The 22052-nt window shown below is 40.9% G+C and overlaps 1 protein-coding gene across 2 annotated transcripts; it reads right to left on the minus strand.

Annotated features, from left to right (window-relative positions):
* Positions 1–2698: 2698 nt before the first annotated feature.
* On the minus strand, positions 2699–18641 carry USP1 (ubiquitin specific peptidase 1). Of its 2 annotated transcripts, none has more exons than XM_054500759.2 (9): positions 17905–18641; positions 14427–14665; positions 12844–12964; positions 12187–12291; positions 11170–11330; positions 9062–9753; positions 6889–7059; positions 5781–5982; positions 2699–4188 (listed from the first exon to the last, which is right to left on the minus strand). In XM_054500759.2, exons 2-9 carry the CDS (start codon positions 14594–14596, stop codon positions 3453–3455), a joined length of 2358 nt encoding a protein of 785 aa, XP_054356734.1. In that variant the 5' UTR covers positions 14597–14665; positions 17905–18641; the 3' UTR covers positions 2699–3452. The 2 variants fall into 2 exon arrangements, with proteins under 2 accessions (XP_054356734.1, XP_054356753.1); XM_054500778.2 differs by lacking the exon at positions 17905–18641 and adding an exon at positions 17067–17630.
* Between the last annotated feature and the right edge of the window lie 3411 nt (positions 18642–22052).

Consider the following 22052-nt stretch of genomic DNA (forward strand, 5'->3'; position numbering starts at 1 on the left):
TGCATAGTAATGATTTCCAGAACAGTTTAGAACAATGGTTTTTGAGTAGTAGTGCAGCTTACAGAATGGCATCATTTATAATCCTTTTCTTCTACTGACCAGTTACATGAATCACTTAAGAACTGACCAGATCCGGGCGCGGTGGCTCACATCTGTAATCCCAACACTTTGGGAAGCCGAGGCGGGTGGATCATGAAGTCAGGAGTTCAAGACCAGCCTGGCCAAGATGGTGAAAACCCGTCTCTACTAAAAATAGAGAAATTAGCCAGGCAGTGGCAGGAGCCTGTAATCCCAGCTACTTGGGAGACTGAAGCAGGAGAATCACTTGAACCCGGGCGGCAGAGGTTGCGGTGAGCAGAGATCGAGCCACTGCACTCTAGCCTGGGCAACAGAGACTCCATCTCAAAAAAAAAAAAAAAAAAAACACTATCATCTCTCTCTATATATACACACACACACACATACACATATACATACATACATACACATATATATAAAAGAACTGATCAGATGGGCTGGGTGCAGTGGCTCAGGCCTATAATCCCAGCACTCTGGGAGGCAGGGCAGGCGGATCATGAGGCCAGGAGTTCGAGAACAGCCTGGTCAATATGGCGAAAACTAAAAACACAAAAATCAGCCAGGTGTAGTAGCCCATGCCTGTAATCCGAACTACGTGGGTGGCTGAGGCATAAGACTCACTGGAACCTGGAAAGCGGAGGTTGCAGTTAGCCAAGATTGCGCCACTGCACTTCAGCCTGGGTGACAGAGCAAGACTCTTAAGTCAAAAACAAAAACCAGCACTTTGGGAAGCCAAGGCAGGCAGATCACAAGATCAGGAGAGAGAGACCATCCTGGCTAACACAGTCAAACCCCGTCTCTACTAAAAATAAAAAAAATTAGCCAGGCAAGGTGGCAGGAGCCTGTAGTCCCAGCTACTCGGGAGGCTGAGGCAGGAGAATGGCGTGAACCCAGGAGGCGGAGCTTAACAGTGAGCCGAGATCACGCCACTGCACTCCAGCCTGGGTGACAGAGCTAGACTCCGTTTCAAAAAAAAAAAAAAAAAATGGTCAGATTAAATGTATTGCCTTCATTCTATAGTCAATGTAGTAAATATTCAAAATATACTAAAAAATATCTACTTCTGAGAGCCTAAGTGATGGTTGATATCCCACACTCTATGTACTTTAATGGGCAGTATCATCTCAAATTCCTCTTGTCTACATCAATTCAAAGACTGAATCACAAAAACGTTTTTCAGATGAGTCTACATTGTTAGACCAAATCTGAGTCAGAAGGGCATAACCTCAAAACTCTATTTGAGGAGCCAAATGAACAATAAGGAAAGGTAAGGAGTCAAGAATGGAAATCCCTCCCCTCCAAAAAAAGTGACATTTTCCCTTCTTTGGGGGTCAGTGGTGGGTATAAACGTAAGGGAGAGAATAAGGAACCATTGAAGGATCACTTCTCATTAGGTTACATTTATATAAGAGTTTGGATAAAAATCTCACAAATCTCTAACAATATCAAGGACTTTATGATTTATATGATTATGACTTAATTATCATGCAAAACCAATTATTTTCTGACATCCTTCAGAACAGAGGCTTCCTCTTAAACATTCATATGATACAAACTTCTTACAAACTTCATTTTTCTTAAAATGGAACTTTCCCACATCAGGAATTTGTGTTAGTTCTTAAAACTGGCTGTCTCTCAAGTATTAGAGGCCCAGTGTCTATCCTAGACCCATTCCATTCAAAACTTACGGGTAGTGCTCAGGACTGTTTAAGGATTTCCATTAGTGATTCTGAAAGGTGCGGAGAACCATGACTTTATTATCATCTCATCATCCTATGAAAAAATGTTAAGACATTACGTAACTGTGATTTTTTTTTTTTTTTTTTTTTTTTTGAGACGGAGCCTCGCTCTGTCGCCCAGGCTGGAGTGCAGTAGCCCAATCTCGGCTCACTGCAAGCTCCGCCTCCTGGGTTCATGCCATTCTCCTGCCTCAGCCTCCTGAGTAGCCGGGACTACAGGTGCCCGCCACCACGCCCGGCTAATTTTTTGTATTTTTAGTAGAGACGGGGTTTCACGTGTTAGCCAGGATGGTCTTGATCTCCTGACCTCATGATCCACCAGCCTCAGCCTCCCAACGTGCTGGGATTACAGGTGTGAGCCACCGCGCCCAGCCTACTGTGATTTTTTTTTAGTTGAGAAGGCACTCCTTGTTGAAATGGGGTATTATAGTGTTATCCCAATAGCATTTATATATTTAGAATCATTTCTAGGAAAAACTCTTAGTACCAAGAATGTCCCTTAACAAGTCATGAAATCATTCATCACTTACCACTTCAGTATACTAGTTTAAAATGAAATTTTAACCAAGTTTTTATGTGTGCCCAAAGCATCATCTTAACTTTTCCAGTTTTGGAGTCCATTAAATCATGTCTACTTTAAAGGACAATTAGATGCAACAGATTTCATTATAAACCTCTTTTAAATATGACAGCTTGGCTGGACTAAGCACAATTTCTCCTCTTTGAAAAACTTCTGCACTGTCAGAAAGTATTCAGTAATAAAGGTAATTATGCATGCTTATTCTCTCATATATATACATATGTATACACACACTTATTCGCTTTAAGAAAATTCAGCTGTATTTATAAAAATATACAAGTAAAAAATTCAAATATTCATATACATAGTTAAGCAGTTTAAATTTTATTGACCTCCCAGTTTTTAAAAAAAGTTAAATTTAAGGTCACACCTCTAAGTTTGATGTACTATATACAGATCGTGCAGAATATGAGTTAAACAGATACAAATTAGTCCATGCCCAAAAAGATATACTAAGGTACAGAATCATCTTCATAAATACATATAAAATTCTTGTGTAGAAGCGAACCGTCCAGGTTTTCTGAGACACTTTTCTAAGTGAATCAAGGCACAAAATGTACATACACCATTGTGAATACACACATTCTAGACTTTGTGCCTCTGACATAGCCCAAGGATTTAGCTTCATGACTCTTATAAAACTAAATGTACTGAATGAGATTCTGCTTCTTAGGTGAAAAACCACAGGAACTATAAACATCATGTAGATAATTACTCCAAAATATGGAGAATACAAATACAAGCACTTTATTTTAAAAAGCAAACACAAAAGATTGGTGTAAATCCAAGTGTTTAAATGCCTCCATTTTGGATAATTTAATTAAGAACCGATACAAGTTTGTTCCCAGAAGCTAATGCATCACTAGTCTCTACTGAGGAAAATGAGTTCTAAAAATTAACATGGTTTTCAGTAATTGAAATTTCACTATTTATATAAAAACCTAGAGACCAATAATATCCAGTAGCTTCAAAAGATAAAGATTCTTTGATGTAATCAACTTTACCAATGTTTGTGTGGGTGTGTTTAATATATACACAAGGAAAATACACTCACTCTATAATTTCTTATAAAATAGCAAGTAAGGAGTAGAAGTAGGAGATGTAGAAGGGGAAAGAGAATTCAGAAAGTCCTTCTCTTCAGTAACTTTGACTTCAGAATCATCAAAAAGCAACCACTTCCCCTCATACTCCTTTAAGCTTTGTACTACGTATGAAATTTTGTTCTCAAATCCACTAATATTAATGCCTGTTTGGTCACTGGATTCCTTGTTTCTATCAGATTCATGGGTCCCATTAGTATCATTAGTCTCAGAATTTCTATTTTCAGCAAACGCTGTACTAGCAACCTTATCAGGATTAGAGGCTTTGTTGTATAGCTCATAATCTGCTTTGCTCTTTTGTCCTCCAAGAAGTCCAATAGCTTCTACATTTTTTTTGTTCAAAACTTTACTTGGCTGTGTATTTCCACCAACTCTAATCGACACTTCTTCATCATTGTAATTCTCAACCACACCCCTTGCTTCCTCCTCATTCAATGGTTCTGGCTTACCTATTTCACACATTTGGTCAACCACAAAATTTCCTTTATCTAGTTCTAAACTGTTAAGGTCAGTGACTTTAACAGAAGCAGTGTAATGCCCACTACTAATTGTAATGCCACTATGCATCACAACCGCAAATAATCCATAGCTGTCGTTAGTTGGCTTTGTGCTCCATTCTTCTAGTGACAATTTAAGAGGTGTCAATAAAGGTGTGTTGATCTTGGAAAGTCCACCACCATAACAATCAAACCTTTGGGAGGAAAAAAAGAAAAGGTTTCCTGTAATTCCATTTTAAATTCAAAATGTTATACCCCAATCTGAAACCAAGTAAAAATCTGAATGAACCCTTAATATCCAGTGTTCATATATCAGAAAAGCAGAATCAAAACAAGACCCCAACTTTGAATAATATTTATAATATATGCAGAAACAAAAAAATACTTAAATTAACTTCTAATATTCAGGCATTTCTGTGGAGGAAATAATTGTATTTTTTCCTTTATTTTCCTAATTTTGTGCAGTTAAGAAAATAAATGGTATTTTAAATAGACCGAACCTGAACGGAAAATGTTACGTTTTGGGTTTTTTTTTTTAAAGGCAGGGTCTGTCACCCACGCTGAGTGCAGTGGTGCAATCATGGCTCACCACAGCCTTCTGGACTCAAGTGACCCTCCCACCTCAGGCTCCTCCTCCTCAGCCTCCTGAGTAGCTGGGACCACGGGTGCCTGCCACCACACCAAACTAGTTTGTGTATTTTTTGTAGAGGTAGGGTTTTGTCATGTTGCCCAGGCTGGTCTTGAACTCCTGGGTGCAGGCCATCCATCTCAGCCTCCCAAAGTGCTGGGATTACAGGTGTGAGCCACCCACGGCCAGCCCATTTTAGTCATTTTTAGTGTGAAGTTTTTCTCTACCAAAATTTGGGAAAGTAAATAAAATAGTATTTTATACTATTAGCAAAGGGAAGGTCCACTGAATAAGGGGCTATATGTTATCTTCTGACATAATCAAGTGTGAGAGAGCTACCGTGAAGCCCTTGTGGTAATTTCAAACAAGCAACTAATGTACAAAGAAGTCACACATACAATGACATTATACATGTCAGAAAAAAACACAGACTATCCAAAACAATCAGCATTTTTTTTCAAACTGTTGAAAGACTACTTTGATTTCCTGGCTTACCTTAAAACTAGGAAGAATTTAGCCTTTCCCACTCCTTCAAAAAAATCTTGATGTATACAAAATTTGTTCCCTGCTTTAGTCAGTTCTACTGAATTCTGCTACTAACATCTAAGAGGGAATGAATATGAAAAGATGAATAAAGAAATTGGCCGGGCATGGTGGCTCACGCCTGTAATCCCAGCACTTTGTGAGGCTAAGGCAGGTGGATTGCTTGAGTCCAGAAGTTCAAGACCAGACTGGGCAACATGGTGAAATCCTGTCTCTACTAAAAATACAAAAAATTAGCTGGGATTGGTGGCATGCACCTGTAGTCCCAGCTACTCAGGAGGCTGAGGTGGGAGAATCACCTGAGCCTGGGAGGTCAAGACTGCAGTGAGCTGAGGCTGTGCCACTACACTCCAGCCTGGACAACTGGAATGAGACCCTGTTTCCAAAAAAAAAAAAAAAAAGAGAAATCATACTTAATAGAATATGTATTCATATCAAAAGGATTTAAGTTGTTTCATTTTTACAGGGAAACTATTAATAAGAGAACAAAACTTTACTAAAGCAATTTTTACAATCTACTTCATTTCAGTACTTTATATTCCTCAGCATTTTGAACAAGACTTATCTTCTACAGCAGCTCATTTTCTTCATATAGTTCTTATTTACAATACTTACTCCAAACCACTAGCAGCAAAGCACTTCAAATGAATAGTTATAACTTCAGGCATTTTGTCAAACAAAAGACTTCGTTCAGCTTCAGTATAATGATGGCAGTTTTCACAGAAATATTTATCTTCTCCTACAATCCTTTCTACTGAAGCAAATTGTGAAATTGCCCATCTCAGGGTCTTCATTTCTGTTTTTGGCTCTGGAGAAACTAAAAAAGAGAATCCTTTCACTCACAAATACTTCTCTCAGACATTCAAAAATAAACCACAAAGTTTCATGTTCAAAATTAGCATTTAATTTCAACTGACCGACCCATTCCTAAATAACTAAAGAGATTTTTTTTACTTTCAGAAACTACTTTCATAAGTGCATCCTTATGCACTTATGCATATCTTTTAAATATATTTGATCGGCCAAAAAATATGACAGCAAAAACAAAAAGCCTAGTCTGTTTACATTTAATTGCCAACTTTCAATATGTGACAGGTAAACCTGTCTCATTATTATTTCCTATGGTATTTCCATATTTTGTGGTATGCACTAGACACAACAGTGGCTCATGCCTGTAATCCCAGCACTTTGGGAGGCCAAGGCGGGCGGATCACGAGGTCAGGAGATCGAGACCATCCTGGCTAACATGGTGAAACCCCGTCTCTGCTAAAAATACAAAAAATTAGCCAAGCGTGGTGGTGGGCACCTGCAGTCCCAGCTACTCGGGAGGCTGAGGCAGGAGAATGGCATGAACCCAGAAGGCAGAGCTTGAAGTGAGCCGAGATCACGCCACTGCCCTCCAGCCTGGGCAACAGAGCGAGACTCCGTCTCAAAAAAATAAAAAAAAACCTCAGTAGCTCTGAAAGACTCAGGTTCCCAAAGGTACACTTATTAAAGCATTTCAGTTTTCCATTCTAACACACTCTATATCAAAATCAAGATGTCACGATTTCCCAAATGCTAACCATTTATAAGTGAAGCCAGATAAGCAGAAAGGTTACATTAGACACTAAAAGCTAGCTTTTTCCCCCTCCCTAATTACACCAGCTACTATTAAACTTTGTGTTGTTAAAGAATTATAAATATTCCATCATGGTCCACACAAGACTCCAATTTTGCTTACTTTCAGAACTCTCCTCTACTTTGGAAAGCTCATCTTCTTGTACTGGCACACTGATGTCTTGAAAATCTTCTCTTCTTTCTGTTAAACTTTCACATTCCAAGCAACGCGTCCTTAATACCAGCTGACCTTGAAATAATTTCTCCACTAGCTCAAAACCAATTTGTTCCTCACCTAAAATGAATATAGGAAAATGTAAGTCTATACAGATTAGTTTCTCATTATAGTCCAAATAACCACTTTTCCATTTAAATAAAGTATATCATGAATAACAGTTCCATTTTCACAGATCAGCTTATTAGCATTATTAGCTTATTAGAGGTACCCTATTAATGAAATTTAAGGTCCCTGTAAAGATAAAACTGACTATGAATTACTAACTGTCTCTAAAAGAAGTCAGTTGTAGGCCAGGCACGGTGGCTTATGCCTGTAATCCCAAGACTTTGGGAGGCTGAGGCGGGCAGATCACCTGAGGTCAGGAGTTCAAGACCAGCCTGACCAACATGGAGAAACCCTGTCTCCAGTAAAAATACAAAATTAGCCGGGCGTGGTGGCACATGCGTGTAATCACAGCTACTCGGGAGGCTGAGGCAGGAGGATCGCTTGAACCTGGGAGGTGGAGGTTGCAGTGAGCCAAGATCATGCCATTGCACTCTAGCCTGGGCAACAAGAGCAAAACTCCGTCTGTCTCCAAAAAAATTAAAAAAAAAAAAAAAGTCAGTTGTATTTTAACTCCCTTCCTACAGACACCTCCCCATAGAATAAACCCAGAATAAGGATAACATTTTCGGTAAAACTATTCACCACATCAATATTACACATTTTCCCTGATATCTGCAGATCTGGAAAAAACTAGGTAAAAATCTAGTTCAAGTATGGTGTAACTTACAGTTATGCACCACCTACCAATGTTTCAATTATTTAACAATGGACTGCATATGACAGTAGTCTATGATTATTTTTACTGTACCTATATTTACATATCTATGCTTAGATATGTCTTAGATACACAAATACCATTGTGCTACAGTTGCCTACAGTATTCAGTAGTTACATGCTGTACAGGTTTGTTGCCTAGGAGCAATAGGCCATGCAAAGCTTGCCTGTAGCCCAAAACAAATTCATAAACTTTCTTAAAACATTATGAGACTTTTTTGATTTTTTTGGGGGGGGGCTCATCAGCTATCATTAGTATATTTTGTGTGGCCCAAGACACTTCTTCCAGCGTGGCCCAAGGAAGCCAAAAGATTAGATACCCCGGTCTATACCACATAGGCTAGTTGTGTAGTACGCTCTAGCATCTAGTTGTGTAAGTACATTGTGAAATTCACACAATGAAACTAAGAGCATATTTCTCAGAACATATCCCTGTTGTTAAGCAACACATGACTGTACTTAGTCTCTACGTCAAAAATTTCACTAAATGCAATGTCCTTCATCAGTTTATGTCAAACACTGCATAAAGAGAAATGTACTCTTAAATGTACATTAAAATATACTGAACTTCCCTACTTTTATTTATTTTTTTTTTTTTTTGAGACGGAGTCTTGCTCTGTGGCCCCAGGCTGGAGTGCAGTGGCATCGTCTTGGCTCACTGCAACCTCCACCTCCCGGGTTCAGGCGATTCTCCTGCCTCAGCCTCCCAAGTAGCTGGGACTACAGGCGTGCGCGGCCACGCCTGGCAAATTTTTGCATTTTTAGTAGAGACGGGATTTCACCATGTTGACCAGGCTGGTCTTGAACTCCTGACCTCAGGTGATCTGCCCGCCTAGGCCTCCCAAAGTACTGGGATTGCAGGTGCCAGCTAACATACCTGGCCAAACTTCCCTACTTTATAAGCTGTAAGTTAAAATTACTTTAATGACATTACACATACACACACACACACACATATGTAATACAATATATACACACACATTAATCTAAGCATAGCACTTAAAACACCATAGTTCACATTCAGTGTTAAATTTCCTTCTCTTAAAACAATTTTAGCCAGAGATTATATTGTACATGTATCTAGGAAGAGAAAATTCTAATTCTGTAGCTGCTAATGCTTCTACCTATCAAAGTCTAAGAACTATACTAACCTTTGTTTATGGGTTTAACTTCATTAACATTTACAGGTGTAACAGTATTTCCTGGAGATTCAAGTCCAAAGTCTAAGAACTATACTAACCTTTGTTTATGGGTTTAACTTCATTAACATTTACAGGTGTAACAGTATTTCCTGGAGATTCAAGTCCACAACCATTAGTTGTGTTATCATTTTCACACTTCCCCAAGTCCTCTTCAGGATCATATTCATTTTCTTTGGATTGTCCTTTGGCTCCTTGGTTTGTTGTTATTTTTCCCAGACTACAGAATTTAGAAAGAATGCTGGGTTGCTTAGTTGCAGACTTTAACCAATTTATTTTAACTCGTGATTTCTTTTGTGAGGGTCTTGGACTCTCATTTTCAGAAATATACTTGGGAATTATTTTAGGAGGACTCTCTAACGTATCACTTGTAGCTTTTCTTTTTGATCTAGTTTGTCTCTGGTTCTCTTCCAATGACTGGTGTTCCTTGGATACTTTAACTTTTTTCTTCACGTTACCAAATTCAGTGTCACTTTTTCTTTTCCCATTTCCTTTTGGGAGTTTTTCTTTAAAGTCTTCAGAATGCCTCATACTGTCCATCTCCATGCTGTTAATACCACTCATTTCCTCTTTCGGATGGGGTATTTCTTCTACCTTAGTAGGTAATTCTGCCACATTTTTTACTTCTTCTTTTTTTAGGAGTTGGCATGTTTCTTGAATGTTTCCCAAAATACACTGTAATACTTCCTGTGCATCATGCTGTAGATATCCTTCATACATAGGGTTGAGTTCCCTATAAATAAAAATTTCCATTTCATCTATTCTAGTTTTGAAGATACAGTACATAAAGTCTATATAGAAATTAATTCATGTAAGGAAAATCATAAATTATTTCATTTCTTAAATGTCAAGACATTTATTCAGCACAAATTTGGAATTTCTTACCTGTAACTAAAAGTAAGAGTAAATTGTACCCTATTTTCATTATAATACTTTGATCCTCTTCTAAATATATTAATAATACTTAGATAATGCTTACCATACATCAGGTTTTAGTCAAAATGTTTTTTATCTCCTATGTATACATTATCTTCACAATAACCCTATGAGGTACTATTATCACCACTACTGACAGATATAGGCACTAAGGCACAGACAGGTTAAATAACTTGCCCAAGGTCACAGAACTACTTAGGATGAAAAGATGAAAAGCCAGTATTCAAACCCGCTCTTGGCCACCACGTTACAATGGTTTTCCTTTTTTTTTTGGAGACAAGCGTCTTGATCTGTTGCCCAGGCTGGACTGCAGTGGCGCAATCTTGGCTCACTGCAACCTCCACCTCCCAGGTTCAAGCGATTCTCCTGCCTCAGTCTCCTGAGTAGCTGGGACTACAGGTGTGAACCACCACACCCAGCTAATTTTTGTATTTTTAGTAGGGGCGGGGTTTCACCATGTTGGCCACACTGGTCTTGAACTCCTGACCTCAAATGACCCACCTACCTTGGCCTCCCAAAGTGCTGGGATTACAAGTGTGAGCTGTGACCGGCATACAATACCTCTTAACTAAGGTATAGCAATACACTGCACCTAGTTCTATTTTTAAACTAAATGCTTAAGTGATTATTTTAAAGACTTGCCCTATAATTGTATTTGAATAAGACTATTTTATATGTAAAGTTTCATTTTTAAGAAAATACCAAAAAGCAATCTAATCCAGTTAGCCAACAGTTCTCCTCTAATCACATATAAAAATAGAATATTTGGAATTTACTGTTGTTACACATATTTTGAATATAGTCCTATAATTCCTAATGTGAAATCCTTAGGACCACACATTTAGAAATTCAGACATTTTCAGATTCAATGATAATATGGCATATAAGTAAAATATTTATCACCGACTTGATATGGGAGTACTCTATAATTAAACACATTACTACTTCTATAGAAGGATGTATGAATATTCATGTTAGAGATAAATATGAATGACTATAAAAAGCCTCATGTAACATATTCAGATCTAACGAATTTAGCACCAAATTTATGAAAAAAATTTCCAGTATTCAGAGCCTCTGGGATATAAAGGACTGTGGACCTAGAGTTTCTACTTTCCTTGCCCTGTATTCCTCTTTCTTCACATATCATTCTCCTCCAAGGATATAAACAAGTAGCTAAATTGAAACCCTAAAATTATATTATAGGCTATACCTGAGTGTGTTAAGCAGTCGCCTTGGCTGAGTGGCAAGTTCATCAGTATATTTCTCTGGATTTAAGAGAAAACTAGCCTGGAGCTGTTCAACCGAAATGATTAAGGACTGTAAACTGCATATCAATTCATAACTTGCCAAAGAATCTTCTTTGCAATTTCCCTGTCAAGAAAGAAACACACAAACCAATAATTTTATGAACAAATTAAGTACCTTCCCCCTTCGTCTTTGTCTCACTTAAGAATACTAGGTTTTCTAAGTTGCATAGTAGCACTAATTTTAAGGGATGTACAAATAAGCCTTATTTTTTATTTTTTTATTTTGAGACAGGGTTTCTGTCGCCCAGGCTGGAGTGCAGTGGCTTGATCACGGCTCACTGGAGCCTCAACCTCCTGGGCTCAAGCAATCCTCCACCGCAGCCTCCCAATTAGCTGGAACTACAGGCTCATACCACGACGCCCTACTAGTTTTTGTATTTTTAGTAAAGACAGAGTCTTGCCATGTTACCCAGGCTGGTCTCAAACTCTTGCGCTCAAGCAATCTACCACCCACCTTGACCTCCCAAACTGCTGGGATTACAGGCATGAGCCACCACGCCTGGTCTTTTTTGTAATTTTAAGAGGAATTATGAATTACTATTTATGTGAATTACAATGGTTTTTTAATTATGGAAGTTAAAGATGTCTTTAAATACACTGTATTTAAATTTTAACTCAATTTGAAAACAATGGGTAAATAAGTTGTACATGGGTATGACATATTGTGATTATAGTATACAATAATGTATAGTATACAAGTAACAAGTTTGATACACAGATTACAGAAGCAAACACTGTAAAAGGGAATTATCTAGTTAGCTACCTTGAAAGAATGAAAAATAATTGCCTGACAATAGCTCATTAACAGAGAAATAATCTTTGTCATCCACCCCCCCCAATCCTCTTCATTTCCAGGCAAGTAAATTTCCATTAATTTACTTTTGCTTTTTACGTTATTTTCTGTTCTTTATTTTTCTTACCTTGTCTTTTTGATTGGCTTCATCCTTTAGAGCTTCTTTCTTCCTTGAAATAATATTAAATAAGTGCTTTACTCCAGATTTAAAACCGGGACAAAAATATAATACCTATAAAAAGTGAGATTGTCTAAGTGTTTACTGAACAAACAATATATGTAAAATCATTAAAACAATATCATGCTTTCTATAGAGCACTTTTAACGTGTGTTACCTAAAATTCTGAGATTAAGTTTTGTGTCAAAATTTGTTCTCCACCTCATCAGTAGTAGCCCAGTGTCTTCCCTCATTAGCACAAAGCACTACACCTGGGCAGATATTGCTAAGATTTTAAGGTTACAAGGACACACAACACAACGCCAACGTTACTTCCAAGGGATAAGATACCTATCACTGTAGCACCAGGAATCGGAGAAAGAAATTAAAGGTTTGACCTTCCACTTAAGGTCTACTCAATTTTGCTATCCCACCTTTAGTCTATCACTTTCTCTTACCCCAAAGGAAGTTTAATAACATGCAACTTATTATTTTAGCCTATTCTGGTTTATTTACAAAGGCAAAGACAGTATGGACATTAAAGTCCTCTAATAACTCAGAAACATTAAATGTTACATCATTCTTTGCCTACTAAAGCTTTATGATATAGCAAAATTGCCAATTTACCTGAAGTATACTATTAAGATAGCAAGTATTGCCGAGATTATTCAGTCCCACAAATGGTAACAAGTTTTCTCTCTTCTCACAGTTTATAGGTGAAGACTGTGCTGCAGGAACAACTTGATCACTATGAAATATAGAAGGGAGAACGATAATCAAGTAGTTATCTTAAAGAAACAAGGTGAAAATATTACTTCTGTAGATTTAGTCTTTTCCCAAAAGTTGTATAATCTGAAAAGTATGTGAATCTTGTTCAGATGACATTTTTAGAAATACAGGCTCAAAAATTGCTATATGCCCAGCATAAAAGTTTTAAAAGCATTTAAAAACATTATTACACATACCAAGCCACAGAACAATTCCCTTAAAAGGATGTTAATCCTATTTTACAGAGTAGAAAATTGAGGAACTGAGAGACTGTGATTTGTTTCATCTACTTTGACATTTTAATCAAGTAGTTTAACTGAACAGAAACCTGGGAATAAACTAACCACGACAATATTTGGGAGAGGCTGCACTAAGTAAGAGTCTATTAATAAGAATTCAGAGGAAAGAAAGTCTATGAAGAGAATTATATATGACTTCCTGCTGGTAAAAAAAAAAAAAAAAAAAAAAATATGTAGCTATCCCTCACTTAAAAATAAAATGTTCAGAAGGTGGGTGTGGTGGCATTGACATGTAATTCCAGCTACTTGGGAGGACTGCTAGAGCCCAGGAGTTCAAGACCAGCCTGGGCAACACAAGGAGACCCCATCCCAAAAAACAAATGCTTTAAGTTTACTATTCTTTTACTTCTTTAACAACAACAAAAAAAACCACTAGGTCCTCCCCGTATTTTCATTTATTTTACGATTGCTAGCTATTATTACTCTAGCACCTCAAAGTATTCAGAAGTATGAATGCTGATAAACAAAAGGTTCACTCTCACAAATCTCCTCAACTGGTTATTGATAGCTATCAGGAAATTAACACATGGGACCAAATCCACCTTAGTCACCCAGCAGAGTGCCTATATGTTAAACAGGGAAGTAGTACAGACTCCAGCTAGAGCTGCTGGTGGTGGAATAAAGTATTCCACTTTGTTCTGATTTATTTTCTGGAGCTAAATAATTTATTTGCATCAAAACCATTACTTATTTTTAAGTTTATTTTTATAATTTGCAATCGTATGCCTCCAACAGGTATGACTAGTTACATGACTACAGAGTTTAAAATGTCTTATAACTGTCAAGTCTTCTGAACCAAACAAATATATATATATAAAAAAACTTTTACCCCTACACAGATGTTTTGCACTACAAATAATCAAATTTAAACTCAGAAAGACAATTTTAGTCAATAAATATTTCTCCAAGTTAGTCTAAATGGCTGAGCACAGTGTTCATGAGTTAAACATTATGGATGTGATTCCTATGGGGAACCACCAGTTTTGCTGTTCCTACTATAAACTGCTAGATTTGACTAAGAAGTACACTGAAGTGTACTTTTTTTGTGCCGCTATAGACTATCAAATCAGACTGGAGGTGTCAACCAAGTTCACTACTGCTTCACTGTAGAATTTTTAAAGTATAGAAATGTAAGATACATACATTTCAGATGCTCTATATTCAGAAGCTTTTTCTTCATTTTCTTGAGAATCTGTGAAATCCAAAGCTCTCTTAGTTTCCTTTTTCTGAAAAAACTTTAAGGAAAGTCTGTTTTTCTTTGATGGGCTACCTCTTGAAAGTCCATTACTTTCGCTAGGTATGACACCAGGCATTTTTTCCTTCAAATCCCAAGGAGTGTCAAGAGTTAATTTATAGAGGAAAGTTGTAATCACCAATTATATCTGTTAATCACAGAGAAAGTTTCATTAGTTTTTGGTTATCAGTTTTGGCAACAAAATCAATTTTGAAAACAAATTTACCAAAGGAATGGTACAAATTAGAAATTAATATTTGAAAACCTAATGCCTGCCAATAAGCACTCAATATTTATTGCTTAAATGAAGAAGCATACCACACTATTCTTAAAGAACAAAAAACAGAAGCTACTGAATTTTTAAAATCAGCCTGCTATGGATTAAGGGTCGCATTACAAAATATCCTATTTAGTAGACCTACAGTAAAATAGTATAAGTAGTAAAAACTTATTATTTCAAGGGCCGGGCGCGACGGCTCACGCCTGTAATCCCAGCACTTTGGGAGGCCGAGGCGGGTGGATCACGAGGTCAGGAGTTCGAGACCAGCCTGACCAACATGGTGAAACCCCATCTCTACTAAAAATACAAAAATTAGCCAGGCGTGTTGGCGGGCGCCTGTAATCCCAGCTACTCAGGAGGCTGAAGACAGGAGAATCCCTTGAACCCGGGAGGCGGAGGTTGCAGTGAGCCAAGATCGTGCCATTGCACTCCAGCCTGGGCCATAGAGCAAGACTCCGTCTCAAAAAAACAAAAAACAAAAAACTTAATATTTCATTATAATGATTCATTCAGAAAATATTGACTGAGCACTACCACCTCTAATTCTCAAGTACAAGGTAGGAAAGGATGAATGGAAAATCAAAGTAGTGCTGGACGATGAGTCCTCTCTTTCAATGCCTTTTCTAGTTATTAACATGAATACATGAAAATAAAGTACCTAAAAAGCTTATTAAAGTATAACTTGCATTCAAGGCATAAAGATGGTGTTGTTATACCTAAAACCGTAAGTGAAAAATAATAAAACACAAGCAAAGTTGAGACCGTGATACAAAAAACTGTTCGATGCACTTTGTGTAAATCCAATTCTTAATGCACTAGAAACCACAATACTCGTTTTCCAAACTTTTTTAAAAAACTTTGGATTTTAAAAATAGTGCTTTGAGTAGGAAAAAAAAGATGATTTGGTTTGCCATTTGCAACCTTCCCACCCTGTTTTAAAGTAAAACTTTCACATGAAAAAAATATGGCAACATTTGTAGGAGTTAGTATTTTCTACATCAGTCCTATTTTTCAGGACATGGGAGGAAAAATTATCTGACTAGAGTATTACCATAAAATTACTTGAAGCCCAAAACTTCAGCAACGAGTTTCAAATTTAAAATGCACAGTAAAAATGAACTACACAAGACTCAGTCAAATTCTATCCTTAATAAGCATTTCACATGGCTGACACTGATCTAGGAATTCACACTGAACTCAGCACTGAAACCATTTCTGAGACCCAAGTCAGGAAGAACTGGAAAGCTGATCCATCTCCCCATTCTGTCTCCAACTTCACTTACTCTCCTGTCCACCTAATGCTTCTGAGGAAGCGCTGTCTTCTGAATGATAAACGAACCTGCGCTAAGTTCTCAGCGATCGCCAAGCATTAATGATGATTCTGATAAAAGGTTTTTCTCGAGAGCCAATTTAATGGATGACAGAAACTGGATCTCAAACCGACAGAGTAACCAGACTACACAGAAGGGAAGATCATGATTAGGCAGGTGAAATAGCGGATCGTCAGCTTAATCAAAAAACCAAACCTCCTAGCCCCTCAAAGCAAAGCTCACACCGAGAATGTAACATTTTGCCAGGTGCAGTATCTTCCTTGCTATTTCTTGCTCCTGACTTTCCTTATAACTGGGGGGCTGTTACATCCAAAATATTTCTCCTGTAACTAAATCAACTTTCGCAGAAAGCACGACGAATCGACCATTATCGGTTGACAGCGTGAACACTCAGTCCCAATAGTTTTAAATTCTTTATAAGATGACACGACTCGATTCTGATTTTTCAAGAAAAATCTACAAGGACATCTTCGCCAAGGTTTAAGACACGCGGAGTTCTAAACACTTCTTGAAAAAGTGTAAGTGAAAGAAAATGCGCGGTAAAATTTCGCAATTACCGACACAGGGCAACCTGCGTGGAAACGTTTCTTTCTCCCTATCCTTCACTGCTCTCGGGAACGGAAAGGAAGCTGGAAGGACGAGCAGCGACCGGGCTGCCCGGTCGGGGGAAGCTGGCGGCGGCGTCCTCGGCCCACACCCCCGCGCCGGGCGCCCTCGCCGCGGAGTTGGCCTATTTACGCCCAGCCCGCACCTGCCTTCTCGCGTCCCGGCGGCGGCAAGACAGGCGCCACGCCCGAGGCACACAGGGCTCCCGCTGGCAGGTCGACCAGGGTGCGAGGCCAACACGGTCCCGGGGTCTCCCCGGCAGCTCCTCTCCCGCGCCGGCCGAACTTGCCCCCGCGCCCGGGCGCCGGCCCCTCCTCCCAGGCCCTCCTTACCTGGTCATGGCCCAAAGCGAGGTCTGCGGCGGTGACGCCGGCAAGTCCAACCCGAATGAGTGTGGGTGCGACAGGTGAGTCCCTGCCCCGAGCCCGCCGGGTCCCCGGCCCCAGGAAAATCTGGTCGGCTCGCCCTCCCCGCGGGGGAGTGACCATCCGCTCCCAAGAGCGGGAACCCCGACCGCCGCTGGCTCCCGCCTTGCACCGACACCAACTACATCCCGGGAGCTGCGCCCATCTGCGCCCGCCCCGGGATAGCCAGGAGCGCAACAAGCAGCGGCCCCGCTCGCCGAACGCCTGAACCGCTAGGGTCTTTAGCACTCCGCCACCGAGGGGAACTTGGCGCGTTTTCCTCAGTCTCAGGACCCCCGTGTTTTAGCCTCCGCCCGCGCCAGCGCTGCGATTGAACGTGGCGTCCTTTGAAATTGCCGGTTCCAGTCTCCACGCTGCAGAGACACGAAAGGCAGGAGCCGTCTCGCGACGGCCACTCGCCCCTGGCACGCACGGGCTCCGGAGCCAGCTGGGACTGTAGTTCCCCAAGAGCCTAACGGGTTCCACAGTTTCAAACAACGCAGGCACAGAGCCGGGCAGCTCGTGCGGGTCCTCGCTGAGGGCGCGCGCGAGGTGCTAGCGGCCTGGCTGGCGGGCTCGAGCCTCACACCCTTTTTTTAACCATTCGTGCGCGCGAGTTGAGGGAAAAGCGTACGGGTCGGGAGACGGGACAGAGAGCAGACGGGATGGGCCACCGCCTCGAGAAGGAGCCCAAATTCACCAATCCATGATGAACAATCCCCAAAACCGCGCCTCCCACCGCCCGGGGGAAGCCAATCAGAAGTACCTAGACCAAAGCCAATTAGATGGGCGGGAGCAGCAAGCCCATCTAATAGTAAAAAAGAAGAAAGGTGGGCTTCAGCCAATCATTGTTCGACATACGGAGTGTTCCTCAGGCGCGGTGCCCCTCCTTCCGCTCTCATTGGCGCTCGAGTGCGCGCTTTCGCTGCCGACTGTTAAAATCTTGTTTGGCGTTTTGTTAATCCTCGACGGTGGGACGCCGCGGAGGGTGCGGCTTCCGGAGCGAGGCCCTCGCGGTAAGCCCCGCCTCCGTTCGTGCGTACGCGCCCGGGCGGGGTTACCAGGAGAGCAGCTTCGGAAAATGGCTGCTTGGCTGGGAGCCGCCGCGCCAGGTCTTACAGTTCGGAGTCGCGGCCACACTAGGCCTAGGGCCATCCAATGAGACAAGGCGCTGCCACGGATAACCATACATTCTCAGGCGAATGCTGTAGAGCTGAGGCCCGCTCCTCAGCCCCTGCTCGCCTCATTTTCGCCTGTTTACCCTTCTCGGCCGCAGGAGGAAACGAAAGAACAGTTTCAGGCCCAGCTCCGGCCGCGGGAGCCCTCCCAAAGGGTTCAGGAGCGGCAGGCAGGCCTCATCTGGTTGTGTGTTTCCTTTTGTGTGCCTGCTTTGGTGAGGTGACCTCAGCTCAAGTGCTGCACTTAAGCAGGATACGTTCAGCCCAAATCCATTTAATCAAGTATTTTTAAGGTGCCTACTATGTGCCAGGCATTCTTCAAGGCGCGAGGGATGAAAGGCATTCCCTGTCATAAAGGAGCATTACATTCTGGAGAGGGAGATACAAGTGACACTAAGATAAGTGATGAATACAATAGCCTGGAAAGACCTCTTTGAGTTGACATTTGAGTAGAGCTGAATGAAAAAGCTTGGAGGAATCTGAGGGAAGAATGGTGCGGGCAGAGAGAACAGCAAGTTACAAACGTCCTGAAGCTTAATGTGCTTGGTGTTCTTGAAAAGAAGCAAGGAGGCCAGGGCGCTTAGAGCGCAGTGAATTTGGGAAAGAAGATAGGAGGAGATGAGATGAGTGAGAAAGGCAGGACCCTGGGTAAGCCGAGTAAGGAGATGGGAGTCGTTAAATGGTTCTGAGTTGTGGAGTGGCGGGATTACACGTTGACCTTCAAGAGTACAAGCAGGGCCGGGCGCGGTGGCTCACGCCTGTAATCCCAGCACTTTGGGAGGCCGAGGCGGGCCGATCATTTGAGGTCGGGAATTCGAGACCAGCCTGACCAACATGGAGAAACCCTGTCCCTACTAAAAATACAAAATTAGCCGGGCGTGGTGGCGCAGGCCTGTAATCCCAGCTACTCCTGAGGCTAAGGCAGGAGAATCGCTTGAACCCAGGAGGTGGAGGTTGCAGTGAGCCGAGATCGCGCCACCGCACTCCGGCCTGGGCAACAAGAGCAAAACTCTGTCTCAAAAAACAAAAGTACCAGCAGAAAGGTCAGCCAAGATGCTGGTTCAATAAGCCAAGGAATAAATTATGGTAGTCTGGAATAAGATGGTGGGATGTTGAAAACTGATAGGGTTCAAGATATATTTTGAGCACAGCCAACGAGCTCTACTGATGGATTGGCTGTATGATAATGTAAGAAAAAACAGGTCGGGGTGGCCAGGGCCGGTGGACCGCTTGAACCCAGGAGTTCAAGATCAGCCTGGGCAACATGGCAAGACCCATCGCTACAAAAAAAACTCCAAAAATTGGCCGTGCGTGGTGGCACGTGCCTGTAGTCCCAGCTACTCGGGAGGATGAGGGGGGAGGATCCCCTGGCTGCAGTGAGCCGAGATGCACCACTGCACTCCAGCCTGGGCAACAGTGTGAGACCCTGCCCTCGACCCCCCCACCCAGAAAAAGAAAACAAGAGTAACAATTATTATTATTTTTTAACCTGAGCAACTTAGTGTTGGTCCTTGCTAAAATGGGGGTCTTAGTGGGCTCAATGGGAGGGATCATCGTTCTTAGAATATTAAGATTGAGGTGTTTAACGTACAAACAGATATTGAACCAGCAGATCACGAAATATACAAGGACAAGATCAGAAAATATATAGGTCAGTCTTAGCCATTGTGCACCACAGACTAGCAGTGTCTCATTTTCTAGTACTAGCATAATTATTGCTACTTTCAAACTCCACGAGAACAGATAAGCAATTCTACTTTCCCATATCCCTGAGATCCTATTGTCTGCAGCCACTATTCTTCCTGTACACAATGTGTGGTATCAGTTAAGATTCATTTGCGGAAAATAGAAACCATTTCAGCTAGTATAAACACAAAGGTATTGAATACTTGGGAGGGTTGATTAAATAGGCTCTAGATTAGTTTTTCAGGAATGAGTCCCAAAGTCTTCCCAGAGCCAGGCCACCAAGGAAGCAATGACTCTTCTATGGTCAGGAAATGACGTCTCTGAATCACACTGCTGCTGCCATGCTTAGGAAACCTCCACCATCAGAAAGCTGCTTGCGCTGCTGACCCTCGAACCACACTATACCCACTATGATCTGCACCAGTGCCATGCATATCCTACGTCCTGTCTGTCAAGGCCCACAGGACAAGTGGCTGGACACTGAGGCTTCTGCTAATGCTGCTTCAGAAAAATCAAACACCTCCACAGCTGTGCTTGTCAGTAGCAATAGCAGAAGCTTGGTGTGTCTCTGGCAATATGATTAATGTAAAAATTTAATATGCTTCCCATCCTTTTGCTTTCAGTCAGTTGTTTGTGGGAGAAATTCTAGCCACAGTTATTGCCTAGATGAGTTTTTAAGCCCAGAAAGTTTTTTCCTAGTTTCTGTGTGCTCCCCAGCCACCCCACACTTAATGACAGCTAATCCCTTTGGAAACAACGGGATTTAATAGGTTCACAGCATTCTCAATCCTATATTTGTCAGTCTTGTGTGGGTAAATGTCAGGCATATTTCCTTCCAAAGTTTCACAGGCACTGTTTCTGTGTACAGTCATCCGTTGGTATCCATGGGGGATTGGTTCCAGGACCGTTATGGATATCAAAATCCAAGGATGCTCTAGTCCCATATATAAAATGGCGTAGTATTTGCATACAACTTATGCACATCCCACGTATACTTTAAATCACCTCTAGATTACTTAATTACCTAATACAATGCCTACACATCATTCACATGAATTTAACATAGTATTTAACACTTGGCACATGGCAAATTCAAGTTTTGCTTTTTGGAACTTTGTGTACCTTTTTCATAAGGTTTTTTGATCTGTGGTTGGTTGAATCCATGTATATGGAACCCATGAATGTGGAGGGCCAACTGTACTTCAGTCTAAAGGTATAGAAGAAGTGGGTTTTTTTTCCACCCTTTAAAGCTTCAAATTATGAAACTTTTTTTTTTTTTTTTGAGATGGAGTCTTGCTCTGTCCCCCAGGCTGGAGTGCAGTGGCATGATCTTGGCTCACTGCAACCTCCACCTCCTGGGTTCAAGCAATTCTCCTGCCTCAGCCTCCCGAGTAGCTGGGATTACAGGTGCCCGCCACCACGCCCAGCTAATTTTTGTATTTTTAATAGAGACGGGGTTTCACAATGTTGGCCAGGCTAGTCTCGAACTCCTGACCTCATGATCCATCCGCCTCAGCCTCCCAAAGTGCTGGGATTACAGGCATGAACCACCACGTCCAGCCCAAATTATGAGACTTTTAATCCACTTGGATTACAGACAGAATTTCTCCTTTAGCAAAACTGTATTCTTTTCCATTTCTACATGCAAATTGGTTACTTCTGGCCTGAATTCATCTCTCATAGAACTTGGTTTAAAGTGTCAAGAAAAAGCCAGCAAATACCAAGTTTATAGATATTTCCAACCATTTCCCTTCATGCCACAATTTTGATTGGCGTGTGATCTGTCTTCTAAAGCTGGCAACAGGTTTACCAAATGTCTGGCAACTGGAGAACAAAGGTCACCAGTTTTCCATCTTGCAGTATCTGAGTCTTTACCACCCACTGCCCAAATGCTTCCACTAAACACCACATTTCTTTTAAGGTTATGTGTAGCACAAATTTATAGGAACCAAACTCTGCATCCGATAGGAATAGGTTTGTTTATAAGTAACAGAATATTTTTAAGTGTCCTTAGCTAAAATTAATATTCATTTCTTTATCATGTATACTT

Source organism: Pongo pygmaeus, chromosome 1 (assembly GCF_028885625.2).
Source record: "Pongo pygmaeus isolate AG05252 chromosome 1, NHGRI_mPonPyg2-v2.0_pri, whole genome shotgun sequence".
NCBI classification, from domain to species: Eukaryota; Metazoa; Chordata; class Mammalia; order Primates; family Hominidae; genus Pongo; species Pongo pygmaeus.

What these genes read in the sequence shown, in the direction of transcription:
- USP1 (XM_054500759.2), bottom strand. Translation starts at nt 14,596, where the DNA reads ATGCCTGGTGTCATACCTAGCGAAAGTAATGGACTTTCAAGAGGTAGC. An exon ending in GAATATAGAGCATCTGAAAT is followed by an intron (nt 12,965 to 14,426) that starts GTATGTATCTTA and finishes TATATTTCATAG; the next exon opens with TGATCAAGTTGTTCCTGCAG. An exon ending in AGTTAAACCCATAAACAAAG is followed by an intron (nt 7,060 to 9,061) that starts GTTAGTATAGTT and finishes TATTCATTTTAG; the next exon opens with GTGAGGAACAAATTGGTTTT.